At 37.5% G+C, this 14,450-nt stretch overlaps 1 protein-coding gene across 2 annotated transcripts in view; it reads right to left on the bottom strand.

The window, feature by feature from the left end:
• RCOR1 (REST corepressor 1) overlaps positions 1 to 14,450 on the bottom strand; it is a 158,102-nt gene that overhangs the window by 42,170 nt on the left and 101,482 nt on the right. For both annotated transcript variants that reach the window (XM_058162755.1, XM_058162756.1), the window contains exons 4-6: positions 12,576 to 12,628; positions 9,085 to 9,246; positions 6,506 to 6,624 (exon numbers count right to left, since the gene is read on the bottom strand). In XM_058162755.1, the coding sequence (XP_058018738.1) occupies positions 6,506 to 6,624; positions 9,085 to 9,246; positions 12,576 to 12,628 (334 nt within the window). The remainder of the gene's footprint in view (positions 1 to 6,505; positions 6,625 to 9,084; positions 9,247 to 12,575; positions 12,629 to 14,450) is intronic.

Here is a 14,450-nt window from a genome sequence, read left to right as displayed (position 1 = left end):
CCGAGATTTATTTTGGACAATAAAGGATTATACCGGACAGAACGAAAGTGGGAGAACTTTAAGCAAGTAGCCAAGCCGATTCCCCGATACTTTGTAACAAGCTTGAAAACAGCAAGAAAATGGAGGCGAATTGTTAACAAGTTAACGAGTGGAAAGCGAAAGTGATACTTTCAGCGTGTGCCTCTGCAGTTGGTAATTTGCATGTTACTTGCTGCTTTAACTCTTTGCTGCCTGCTGATAGAATCTAGGGAGATTTTTTAAATACTGCTTTAAAAGACTGTGTTTTAGAGGTTAAGAAGATTTAAAGTGAATATTAAGTTGGAAATAAATAAATAAATAATTTTATAGAAGATGGCAGCCAAACAATTAAAGTCTACTGTAACAAAGAGCTCTGGAACTTTATCAGCTGGTGCCTCCAGCTCATACAGCAGAGACTAGAACATTGAATTTAGAGGCGTTACAAGAGAACTTAAAAGGCTTTATAGAAGAAAAATTTAAAGTAATAACTGATGAGATGTCTGAAATGAAAGAGCAGATATCAGAAATTCAAGTGGGAAATAAAGAAGTTAAAGAAGGATTTGTAATGGCAGTACAAAGTTTGGCAACGAATGTGATTTTATTGGAAGAGGAGGTTGAAGAAATTAAGCAACATAATTTAAAATTAGAAAATAAAATGGATGAATTTCAAAGTAAAATGGAAAAACAGAGGATGAAATAGTTTTGATACAATATAGAAATATGGAATTTGCTCTTAGAATTCGAGGTTTGAAAGAAAATAAGGAAGAGAATTTAAGGAAATTTTTCTGAAGTATTTGCTGAGATATTAGCAGCTCGTCCAGCAGATGTGGCTTATCAAATTGATAAAATATATCGTGAATTCTTGGATAGCAAGGCAAAAAAGTTGCCAAGGGATGTTGTTATTTATTTTACAAACAGAACAGTGAGAAATCAGATTTTGCAAGCTTCATATAAGGGGAGAAGATTCAGATTGCTGGTCAAGATATTTTGATATTAAAGGAAATTCCACCAAAATGTTAAGTGCTAGGAAGGAATTTGCCTTCCTGGTGAATGAACTTAAAAAACATCAGATTGAATATAGATGGGATATTCCAACTGGTATAATAGTATATTATGCAGGGAAAGTACATCGTTTCAATACGGTTGGAAAAGCAAGAGAATTTTATGTTGAGGTATTAAAAGTTGGAAGTCTTCCCCCATTGGAAGCTAGAAGAAGTGAGGCTGAAGTGAAGGAAGAGAAGTGAAGCAGGTACAAGAACAGATTGTGATGGAAGAAGATTTATTACAAGTGTTGGAAATACCTACGACGGGTTTAGATTCAAAAGAACAAAGGCTGACTAGAGCTGCTGCTAAACGCAAGGAACAAGAGATGAAGGCACAACAACAACTGGCAACTACTACAATGGAAACAGTGGGAGGAGCAAGGCCTAAAGTAAAATGTGATTTGCGGCTGGTGTTCCAAAAGTTTCCTTTGGCCGATAATGGCAATTAAACTATTATCTTGGAATGTTAATGGCCTGAATTCACCGCAGAAGAGAAGGAAAGTATTTCATTATTTGAAATAATTTAAAAATGACATTACCTGTTTACAAGAAACACATATTAGATCTTGCTAAATGTTGGAGATGCGATTGTGAAGATGCTACTTATTACCATATATGGTGGACTTGTAAAAAAGTTAAAGTATTTTGGATTAAAGGCTGGTGGATCATGCAGAATATTTTGAAAAGAAGATTAAGTTTACTCCAGTTCTTTTTACTAGGAATAATTATGGACTATACAGCTATAGAGACTAAATTGATTTTGAACTTAATAACAGTCGCAAGACTTTTGATTGCTCAGTATTGGAAGAAAGAAGAATTACCTACAATCGAAGAATGGACACTCAAAGTATCAAATCTGGCAGAGATGACAAAAATCTCCGCTTACTTGAAAGACTATATACTAGAAAAATATATTTTAGAATGGAAAATGTGGATTGATTATATTTAAAATAAGTATCAGATAAAAAAAAAAAATCGAATAGCATATGAGTAAATTTAGGAAATATTTTGTATTAGATATATTTTTGAAGGAGAGGGGAATTGAGAGTGTGACTAAGAGTGGTGTGACTAAAGATTATAATTTAGGAATTATTTTGGATTATGATTGTTAGTTTTGATACCCTGCATTTTGTTCTGGGAAGTCGGGGTGGGGGTGGGGGTAAGGGGAGGGAATTGGGGGTTTGGTAGAGATGGAGTGATGGTTAATGTACAGGGATTATTGAAGAAATATAATTAATGTAGGGTCGGGTCTGCATAGTTACCATTTTAGAACGGTGGGGAGGGAGAAAAGAGAGAGTAGGAGGTAGAAAAGAGGAGAAGAGGAAGGAAGAGGGATAGTAGAGGAGAAGGAAGGTGTAGGGTGGAGGGAGGAGGATGTAGATAAGAGAAGGAGAGGAAGGTTTGGAAAGTAAAAGAAGGTAGAAGAGGGAAGAGTGTTAAAAGGGTGGTGGTGACTGGGCAAGCCTGACTAATTGTATATAACTGTACATTGATGAATTATTTGATATGATTGTAAAATAAAACTTTTATTAAAAAAAAAAAAAAAAAAGATGTTTGAGCAACAATTCACAGAGCTCTTTTCATATAGAGCATTTTTGGCCCAGGAATAGAACACATGACTGGAAAAATAATATGGGGGAAAATCATAACAAAGCCTAGAACAAGGGTTCCATCCACCAGAAAATCCAAATTGGTTGAGTTAAACCTGCTGACAATCCACGGGCAATTCAATACCAATTGGGATCCTGAATCAATGTTCTGGATAATACATAATAAATTTGTTTGTATTATTGAAAGCAGTTCTACATAAGACTTTAGCGAATACATTTTGTTGCATTTTGTTTGGGAGGAATGGAGCAACAAGTAATCCTTCCTGCACCATACTCAAGCACATAAAGGTAAAGGTAAAGGTTCCCCTCGCACATACGTGCTAGTCGTTGCCAACTCTAGGGGGCGGTGCTCATCTCTGTTTCAAAGCCAAAGAGCCAGCGCTGTCCGAAGACGTCTCCGTGGCCATGTGGCCGGCATGACTCAATGCCATAGGCGCACAGAATGCTGTTACCTTCCCACCAAGGTGGTCCCTATTCTTTCTACTTGCATTTTTATGTGCTTTTGAAACTGCTAGGTTGGCAGAAGCTGGGACAAGTAACGGAAGCTCACCCCGATACACGGCAGCACTAGGGATTCGAACTGCTGAGATGTCGACCTTTCGATCAACAAGCTCAACATCCTAGACCCTGAGCCACCGCGTCCCCTTCATGTATACAGATGTTAGAAAGATAGTCTTCTATAATTCACACTTGTGCTTAGGCTTATTGTGGTGAGCAGTGTAATGCTGATATATTGGTAGTTTTCCTGGTTGAACACAGCACTAGCTGAGTGGTTTTATTTGTAACCTACTTCATGGAAGGACATCACATATTTGATGTTTATATTCAACAAATAATCCTTCCTGCACCATACTCAAGCATATAGTCTCTGCAATTAAAATGAATATGAACATCAAATATATGATGTCCTTCCATGAATTAGGTTACAAATAAAACCACTCAGCTAGTGCTGTGTTCAACCAGGAAAACTACCAATATATCAGCATTACACTGCTCACCACAATAAGCCTAAGCACGTGTGAATTATAGAAGACTATTTTTCTAACATCTGTATACATGATCATAAAAATCAATACATATTCCCAAATTTCTAAGAAGTTTAAAGTCGACATGGTAATTATGTTTATTTCAGGAAATGATAGCACAGGTACAATTACTGTATAAAACATGGAACCTTAGACACACATTCTTATACAGTAATTATATTCTTATTTACGACTAGAATGGAATAAGATACAAAATAAAGCTTGGAATTTTTATTAAAAAATATCTGATGGAGACAAACAAAGCAGCATTTGTACCCAAAATGTCAGCAGTTTACAAGCTCTTTTCTTTTGCCTGCCCTGAAAAGCGAGATAGCCTTTTGTTCTGGGAAGTCGGGGTGGGGGTGGGGGTAAGGGGAGGGAATTGGGGGTTTGGTAGAGATGGAGTGATGGTTAATGTACAGGGATTATTGAAGAAATATAATTAATGTAGGGTCGGGTCTGCATAGTTACCATTTTAGAACGGTGGGGAAGGAGAAAAGAGAGAGTAGGAGGTAGGAAAGAGGAGAAGAGGAAGGAAGAGGGATAGTAGAGGGAGAAGGAAGGTGTAGGGTGGAGGGAGGAGTGGATGTAGATAAGAGAAGGAGAGGAAGGTTTGGAAAGTAAAAGAAGGTAGAAGAGGGAAGAGTGTTAAAAAGGGTGGTGGTGACTGGGCAAGCCCGACTAATTGTATATAACTGTACATTGGATGAATTATTTGATATGATTGTAAAAATAAAACTTTTTATTAAAAAAAAAAAAAAAAAAAAAGATGTTTGAGCAACAATTCACAGAGCTCTTTTCATATAGAGCATTTTTGGCCCAGGAATAGAACACATGACTGGAAAAATAATATGGGGGAAAATCATAACAAAGCCTAGAACAAGGGTTCCATCCACCAGAAAATCCAAATTGGTTGAGTTAAACCTGCTGACAATCCACGTGGGCAATTCAATACCAATTGGGATCCTGAATCAATGTTCTGGATAATACATAATAAATTTGTTTGTATTATTGAAAGCAGTTCTACATAAGACTTTAGCGAATACATTTTGTTGCATTTTGTTTGGGAGGAATGGAGCAACAAGTAATCCTTCCTGCACCATACTCAAGCACATAAAGGTAAAGGTAAAGGTTCCCCTCGCACATACGTGCTAGTCGTTGCCAACTCTAGGGGGCGGTGCTCATCTCTGTTTCAAAGCCAAAGAGCCAGCGCTGTCCGAAGACGTCTCCGTGGCCATGTGGCCGGCATGACTCAATGCCATAGGCGCACAGAATGCTGTTACCTTCCCACCAAGGTGGTCCCTATTCTTTCTACTTGCATTTTTATGTGCTTTTGAAACTGCTAGGTTGGCAGAAGCTGGGACAAGTAACGGGAGCTCACCCCGATACACGGCAGCACTAGGGATTCGAACTGCTGAGATGTCGACCTTTCGATCAACATGCTCAACATCCTAGCCCCTGAGCCACCGCGTCCCCTTCATGTATACAGATGTTAGAAAGATAGTCTTCTATAATTCACACTTGTGCTTAGGCTTATTGTGGTGAGCAGTGTAATGCTGATATATTGGTAGTTTTCCTGGTTGAACACAGCACTAGCTGAGTGGTTTTATTTGTAACCTACTTCATGGAAGGACATCACATATTTGATGTTTATATTCAACAAATAATCCTTCCTGCACCATACTCAAGCATATAGTCTCTGCAATTAAAATGAATATGAACATCAAATATATGATGTCCTTCCATGAATTAGGTTACAAATAAAACCACTCAGCTAGTGCTGTGTTCAACCAGGAAAACTACCAATATATCAGCATTACACTGCTCACCACAATAAGCCTAAGCACGTGTGAATTATAGAAGACTATTTTTCTAACATCTGTATACATGATCATAAAAATCAATACATATTCCCAAATTTCTAAGAAGTTTAAAGTCGACATGGTAATTATGTTTATTTCAGGAAATGATAGCACAGGTACAATTACTGTATAAAACATGGAACCTTAGACACACATTCTTATACAGTAATTATATTCTTATTTACGACTAGAATGGAATAAGATACAAAATAAAGCTTGGAATTTTTATTAAAAAATATCTGATGGAGACAAACAAAGCAGCATTTGTACCCAAAATGTCAGCAGTTTACAAGCTCTTTTCTTTTGCCTGCCCTGAAAAGCGAGATAGCCTTACTGTGTGTTAATTTTCAAAGAGCTAGCTTTGAACAAAAAAAAAAAAAAGAAGCACAACAAAATTACTGTAGCATAATCCAGATTTCCCCAACCTACTATCCTCATATGACCTAGAGGGCACCAGTTTGGTGTAGACTTTGGTAGACTTTTATCTACTACAGCAAATGTCTCTCCAGCAACTTTAACCATATTTAAGTCATTGGTCTTGAAGATGCACTGGTAAGGATGGTATGTGATCTCATTTTAATATATAAGATGTGAGTTTCCGCCATCATGATTTGTTTTACAGATTTTTGTTATATTTTATTATGGTTCCATCATTTCAAACGGGTCCTAAAAGCCTTGCCTGCAGCCCTCAGAGATTCTTCAAAAGTTGCTGCTATATTTTAATTCTTCATGCAAAAGAAAGTGAACATTATTAAACTCATGGGAAATAACCATTAGAATTATGTGGATCTTTAAAAACAAAGTTCCACTCTAACTGTCAGATTAGATCAGCTACTTGGCTGTAATCTGATTGATAACAGGAGTTCTGTGCATATAGAGCATAAAAGCCTTCAATATTTCATCAAAAGTTAAGTGTGAAGTGCATATTCACAATTGCCTCTGCTTACCTTTCTTCCCTTTCTCTTTTTTGCTTTCGTGCATGACGATCCATGACACTTGTTTTGGTTCTTGTCTTTTTCCAGGAGTAGTAAAACTTTACCAAGCTTGCTATTGATTTGTCAGGAAGCTGGGGAACACAAAATAACTGTTGACAAAGCACACATAGCGATAATGTGTCCAATAGTGATGCTTCTGACCTATGATCCAATATGAGCAGAAGCTGGCAATTAGTATCTTGGATTTCAAACAGAGCATCCTATTGCTGTCAGAGAATTCATCTCCAACTCTGCCTATTTTTTTATTCTAGACCATTTTGTGTGTGAATTCTGTAACAAAATAAAATATATGGTACAGATAGTCCTCGAATTACAACAGTTCATTTAGTGATCATTCAGAGTTGCACTGAAAAAAGAGACTATTACCGTTTTTCACAGTTATGACTGTTGTGGCATCCCCATGGTCACATATTCAAAATTCAGATGCTTGGCAACTGTCTCATATTTATGACAGATGCAATATCCCAGGATCATATGATCCCCTTTTGTGACCTTCTGACAAGCAAAGCCAGATTCACTTAACAACTCTGGCAAGAAAGGTTGTAAAATGGAACAAAACTCACTTAATGAATATCTCACTTAGCAACAGAAATCTGGGGCTCAATTGAGATTGTAAGTCGAGGACTACCCGTAGTAGATGCTGAACAAGAAGCACACGTACCTAAATGCATACTCTCAGATTCCCATAGGATATAAGAACTAGAATGAAGCTTCTGAAGACACGATTCATCTGAAACTCTGCTACAACAGTTGATCGGTAAGGCTGCTGTCTCATCTTATGCATCCTTAATTTTGGTCCCTCTTTCTTTCATGTTTCATCTTTGCTTTACACTTGAGAGATGTGAGAGATGGCAGTTGCCTATTTGACATTCTGCACATTCCAATTATAGGAATTCTAGCTCCTAAGTCATTTCCAATACATACAGTTCTAAATATAGATGGCAAATGTAGGTTTAACAAAAAGGTAAAGGAGTCCCTGCAGATCGTACTCCAATAATCAATGCTGACTATAGGGAGTGGTGCTCATCTCCATTTCAAGGGCATTGATCCAGTATCAACCAAAGATATTTCTGCGGTCATGTGGCCATCATGACGTCACAGAGCACTTTCAGCCAACAAGCCCAGCGTCTTAACCACTGAGCCGATATGCTGCCCCAGGCAAATGTAGACATTATGACAAACAAAAGTAACTCTTAAACAGTAAAAAGCAAGTAAAGGCATGTCTCAGAGAAGTGGAAGTGCTGCTTCCACTTCATTTATCTTCCAGACCAAGATTTGAAGGACTGCCTGAATTCAATTACTACTTGCTTGTCCAGAAAGTTGTACTGGGAAAGAAAAATACTAGAAGAGTAATCCAGTATGGAATAGTTTTCTTTCTAGTGACCAAGAAATCATTTTTTTATTTGGAATGTGTTAAATAGAGTGTCATAAGACATCCCTTTTCTTCCAGTAGCATCATTTTTTTTCATAAAAAGTCTACATAGCCCTAACTCTTATAACAAAAAAAATTTATGCCATAAGATTATTTCCTGCCTGTTAAAGGACTAGCTGTATGCTATCAGAAGGCAAATCAGCAGGAGAAGCATAGGTCACATCATAGAATCACAGGGATGGAAGGGGTAATTTAAACCATGGAATCCAACCATGCACAGATATTCAAATCAAATTAGAAGAGGGACAGCTTAGTCTTGAATGAGATTGTTTTATGGATATCAGGAGCACAATTCTTTAACTCTTTAAAACATTCAAAAACCCAGAACGAACCAATTTGCTGGTTTGAAGAACTGGAAAATGTCCTTAAAGGCAGAGTACTAAATGGGATGTCTTGGCCACAAAAAAAAGAAACGTGGTTCCTTCATCCAATTAACAGCTTGCAGTTACAATTATGCCCCTTAAACTCCAGTGATTATCAATATAAAACATTTTATTCTTTAAAATATCTTCATACAAAAACAGATCTGGAGGAAAGAGAATGTTTTCAGTGCTTCTGTCACTCAGATGATAAAGATAGGATTAAATGAAAGTAAAACTGATATTTAAATATCTCAAACTTCTACCATTCTGAATTTTATCTCAGGAAATTGCTTAATCTGGCCTGCTGCTAAGGTTTTCAGATATACAAACATGTATGGAATCTTTTAACAGACCATTCCTGCAAAACACTCCATGTACTGTTGATTTTGCAACAATGGAAAAATAATTTGACATTATTTTCCCTTTATTAAAGACCTACAAAAATTGATAATGAAATGGTCCTTTATATTGCTAATATGCAGAAACTATTTATTGTGTACGATGAGAAGTTTCTAATATACCACATTATCATCTCCCAAATTCACTCAGGCCATACTTTTTCCTGGCTATCATCAATATTCGGTGCTTGCATGCTGAATTTTGTAAATAATAAACAAGGATAAAAGGGAGATACATGTATTTGGATAATAAAAGCTAATCGTTGAATTACATTTTAACTCCCTCATTTGTTTTTAAGTCCTTTGCACTTGCAAACTCATACACTTGCCGATCCTTACCATTTGCTGAATTCGATGAAAAGTTTTCCCATGGAAACTGAAAGCTTGTTCAAACAATACTTTGTCTTCAACCGTCCACTCATCTGGGAAGGGGGTGAAGTTGGGTAAATCTGCCAGGGATTTCTCAATGTTATGTTTGTGCCAAAATAGCATCCCAAGGGCCTGCAATGGGGGAAGATGGAGACGAAAGAAAAGCCCATAATTAAAGGAAAACTGTAATAACTCTGGGATGTTTACATTAAAAATAGCCAATCACAATACAGATTTTAGTGGTCTGATCTGTTTTAGATACTTCCCAATTGTCCTCTGCGAAACTAGTGACAGAAGGAAGCAACACAGAGATTCTCTCTTAATATCACTTGTGATCTTGTAGAGATAGGACTCTTTATAAGCACTGTTACATTACAATGCTTTCTTTTGAAGTGATGAATAATACAGAACACTTCAATCTAGAAATGCTGCAAAAAACACAAAAGGGTCTGAATGCTGTGAAGAATACTTTCTTCTCCACCAATGCATTATTGTATGGTGAATATTCGTGGACTTCCGGTGTGTGTGTGTGTGTGTGTGTATGTGTTGTGTGTATGTGTGTGATGTCTTGAAGCCACTGGTGCAAATTATTGCATCGTTTTGCCATCATTGTGACTTGGAACATTACGCCTAGAGCAGATATAGAAGTAGACATCACTGAGTTGTTAATCTGCAACTTAATAGTATAATGTACTGTATGAAATAGCCCCCTACAATTTGAATGTAAGAAAACTGGACATTCTGTGATAATAAATTACCAGTTTTGCAAAAAAGCAATGAATCCTCAAAAATGCTCACAACTTTAATTGTGAGCATAAACTAATGAAGAAATACTTTTGTTCTATATTATGGAGGCATTTAATTTAGTTAATTAAGAGAAATACTATTCTGTTTCATTGGGCAATTTTTGAGAAGTGTGAATAATGGATATCTGGAAACCCCACTCCATTCTAAATTTTAACGTAATTTCAAAAGTCTGTTAGTTCCTGTACAGAGAAGCACAAAAATATAGCTCTATTCTAGTACACAACACATTTTCTGCAAATCTATTTAATTCTGCAAATCAATGAATATATATGAAAAGGGGCTACTTATTTAAATAAAATTAAGCAGACATTCAGGCTTACTCAAGTAAAATTTTCTACTTCAGTCAATAGCTAAAGTATTTAGCTGAACAATTCTTACTTTCTGCAGTCATATAGAGAATCCAGATACCCTGGACAAAAACTTTGACTCAGATAATTCAAAGTGAAATGATAACTCTGCCATTGGAGTTTCCCAGTCCTCCAGACCAATTTTGTTATGAAGAAAAGAAAAGAAAAGAAAAGAAAAGAAAAGAAAAGGCTTACTGCTTTAAAAAAATCTGCGGTCCTATCCAGGTCATTGTGTTGTCATTGTTGAACATCTAGGGAATTTCCATCTTGGCATTTTCTTAGCATGATTTATTGCAAGTGTTCTACATATAATAAGTAGTCACAGGAAAAGATCCTACCCTTTCATATATTCAGTAAGGCATGCCTCATAGAACATGGAATTACAGGTCCTTTACTTAGGTCATTTTCCAGTGTTTCAAATAGGATGGCCTTCTCAATAATCTTTTCTTTAGACAGATTTAAAAGTTGAGAAATAAAGGAATTCAGATTCATCTAAGGCTTATTTCTTTAAACTGTGTTGGCTGAATTATAATACGTTATTATATGAGAATGAGAAAACATACTACAGTGGACCAGTTTTTGTTCAACTATAGCTTCCAATATCCCTTATCACTGACCATACTGATTAAAGTTGTTGTTTTTATGTCTGGAGGGACACAGGGGAAAGCAAACATTTTATAGCCAAGAGCTGTGTTGTTTTAGTGGAAAATATTTGGGAACCACATTATTGATAGAGGGTGAGGTCAATATGTGAGAAAATGCTCTTCAGTTCTGTTCCCCCAGTCAGTCCACAAATAAACACTTAAACTATCATATTTGTCCATCTACTGACCTGTTGAGCCTTCCATTATCTTTCATTCACCCTTACCATCTATTCTGTTATTCTACTCTTCCACACACACCCCAGTACTTTCCTGACCCCACATTAGAACTCCTACATGAGAAATAAGCTCCGACTCAGAGTGAGGAAAACAGAACAGCTGGCAAGAAAAACAAAAAGGCTAAAAAGAAGCACCTCCAAGTGTATTAGTGCATTGCCTAAAAACTTCCAACCTTTATGTGTTAGAGATTCATTTGGACTGTTGAGGACACATAGTGGGTACTCTCACAAAGTCATGGCTATGGTGAGTTGAGTCAATCTTAGAAGATCCATACAGAAGGCAAACCAAACAATGCAAATCCAGTGGGGTCTTTGCAATCTCTGAAGTCAATGAAATTCTTCTGAGCTCTAAGTGCAAATATAACTTTAGGCTAGCAGTTTGCTGAATGCAATTCATTTTTTTTTTTAATTAAAAGAAAATTAGAGAGGGACAGGAGCTTGATAACAGCTGTACATCATTTTAGGTAAGGTCATGGGTGAGTTGGACTATCTATAACTTAAACAAAGTGTGTGGCATTAGAGCAACACAAAATTGATGGTCTGTAATTGGGCACAGTTGTGCCTGGCTACCAGCTTGCTCTTCCTTCACCTTTCAACACCACAATGTTCCCGGGGCAGAGAAGTACATAATAAGTTTTCCTTCCATCTGAAACCCATTTGGTTTCAAAACATATGAAGACTGTTCTTAAAACCTAGGGCATGATCTGCTTAAAAAAGAGAAGATTGTTCATTCCCCCTCACAACATACTGTAAATAGGTCTAGGTTTGTTTAGGAAATCTTCTCTGGAAATTTTCTATCGAAAATATTCTCAAACCTCAGAAGTGACTCTAGCCCTTGCTTTGTTTATAAATCAGGAGGTCTGTTTCTTGCTGTATCTGACCAGGCAGCCATTAAAAATTCTAATTTGACATTTTTAAGAAACTTAAAATGGACATTCTATTTGGAATAATTCTCTGCATTTATCTGGGTAGTGCATATTCTTTTTTATTATTCAGAAATAAATATAAGGAGTCTGTGTTTAGACATAAAATAATCATTCGGCTTCCGCTGCACAACTGGCCCTGTCATTGGCTGTCTCTTTTATTGAGCTTCCCGGAAGAGCTCATTTAGTTTCTGCATACACGTTTTAATCAAGATTTTTGTGTAAGAGTCCAGCATGACATTTTGAATAGGCAGAATTAAAATGACTGCATAAAGTTCTATATATGCAAATGTCATACAGACTAAAAATATAGTAATATGGTTAATAAAAATCACCTAAAGCCAAAATCAACATATCGAAAGTCTCTATAGTTATTTCTGCTTCTCTTTTACACCATATTTTGTATTTACCGAAAATAATAAACCAAGTTGTCAAAAAATCCACCTCTGCCCCAGCTGCAGAAGGGGAGAGAACACATTTAAACACTTTCCAACTGTTTATTACCTGTTCCATGTTGTACCCATGTTTTTCTTTTGCAATAGCAATGTATTCATCCACTGAGAATAGAAAATAAAAATAAAAATTAGAAAAACAAATCTATAAAGAAAAAAATTGTTTATCATGTAGTAAAGGAAATAATTACATTTAGATAATAAAATCTTTGGGAAGCTTAAAAACTATGGCTTTAGCTCCAAAGCCAAATACTTGAAATCAGTTTGAAGATGCTATAAAGATAAGCACACTCATGTTGTAATTCTATTCCCCCATGCATATACCACAATGAAATAACTATTAACATTAATATGTTGTCTAAGAATTACTAACCACTCTCTACAAATTATGATAATGGTTTCAACAGTCAAATTTTCAGTTAAAAAAAAACACAACATGCAAAATAGGAGAAAGGAAGAGGGAGGAAATCAAATACAGGTACTCGTGCTAGATATTTCATAATCTTGCTACTTTATCTGATTGGATCAATTAATTCTATCCTTCAGCGCAACTTCATTTACAACTCTTAACTTCCTAGTAGATGGATAGAGCCATGGCATATCTTCCTTTGTGCCAGAGCAACTGGCAGCTGGTTTTGTGTGTTCTTCCAAAATGCAAAAAAGAACAGAGCTTCCTGCTGCTACTTGTTCACAGATGGAGCCAAGCTGGACTTCCTACATCATAATGTTTTTCAGGAGCGACAGGGGCTAGACATTTCCAGTGGTCTATTGGTAAGGAATAGCCAACTCATCTGGGACATGTTTAAATCTGCAGAGGAAAGAATGTCCTTAGGAAATATAAGAATTGCCATCCTAAGATTGATCAACAAATTTAGCTGAAAGAGATGCCTATTTAACAGGTTGAAGGGAATAGGTATTTTGCTCTAGACCAGGGGTGTCAAAGTCAATTTCACTGAGAGCCACATCAGCGTTGTGTTTGACCTCGGGGGCCCAGGGTGGGTGTGGCCAGCTCAACATCACTCATGTCAGGGGCGTCTGTGGGAGCCCGAGCGCTCTGCCTGTTGTGACCTAAGCCCAAGTAGTTATTACAAGACACAATCAATCCTAAACAAATGTAGTTTATTAGAACAGCTAAGAATTACTTCATTCTCAGCTTAGTCCAAATTAATTCCAAAACAAATCCTTCAGAAAAAGTCCTTCAGCCTTATAACAAACTTCTTTGGCACCCTGCCAAAGGCTTTTCTTGGCAAAACCCCACGAAGTTCAGAAACAAGAGACGCCAACTAGAAATCAATGTAGCAACGTTGCTTTCCTACAAAGAGCCCAAGAGCTGTTGCTGCTCTTTTAAGCCTTATGGGGGGGGGGCGCAATCATCTCCTGGCTTTACTCCCGAGTAGTCTTTTTTGCTTTAGCTGCTCTTGCCTTTTGGCAGCTCTTCGCATGTATGCACTAGGAATAGGCTCCTCCTGTTCCTCTGCCTCTCTGCTGTCCGCCTCTGGAGGTTCCAGAGTCTGCGCATCGCTACCAGATGGCCCTGGCCCGATCTCTGCCTCCAACACAGAGCCCTCGTCCGGGCCTTCTCCAGAGTTCAGGACTGACCCATGTCCTCCCCAGTCGCCTCACTGTCCGACTCTGCTGCTACCTCCTCCGGCTGCTGGTGGACCACAACACTGCTAACAAAAATGGGCTAAGCTCAGAGCTGCGACAGCCTCCTGTAACTCTCTGCCAGCAAAAATGGAGCTCAGAAGGGCCACATGCAGTCTTCCCAAGCTCTGTTTTTGCTGGCAGAGGCACTGCGGGCCAGTCCTTTGCTGTTTTCAGGGTGTCCCCGCGGACCAGATCTAAGCACCTGGCAGACCAATTCTGACACCCGGGCCTTAAGTTTTACACCCCTGCTCTAGACTGTAGTACATCCAACTGTAGTAAT

Source organism: Ahaetulla prasina, chromosome 1 (genome assembly GCF_028640845.1).
Source record: "Ahaetulla prasina isolate Xishuangbanna chromosome 1, ASM2864084v1, whole genome shotgun sequence".
In the NCBI taxonomy this organism is placed as follows: domain Eukaryota; kingdom Metazoa; phylum Chordata; class Lepidosauria; order Squamata; family Colubridae; genus Ahaetulla; species Ahaetulla prasina.
The sequence above is the reverse complement of the archived record's forward strand: the minus strand, read 5'-3'. Positions and strand labels throughout refer to the sequence as shown.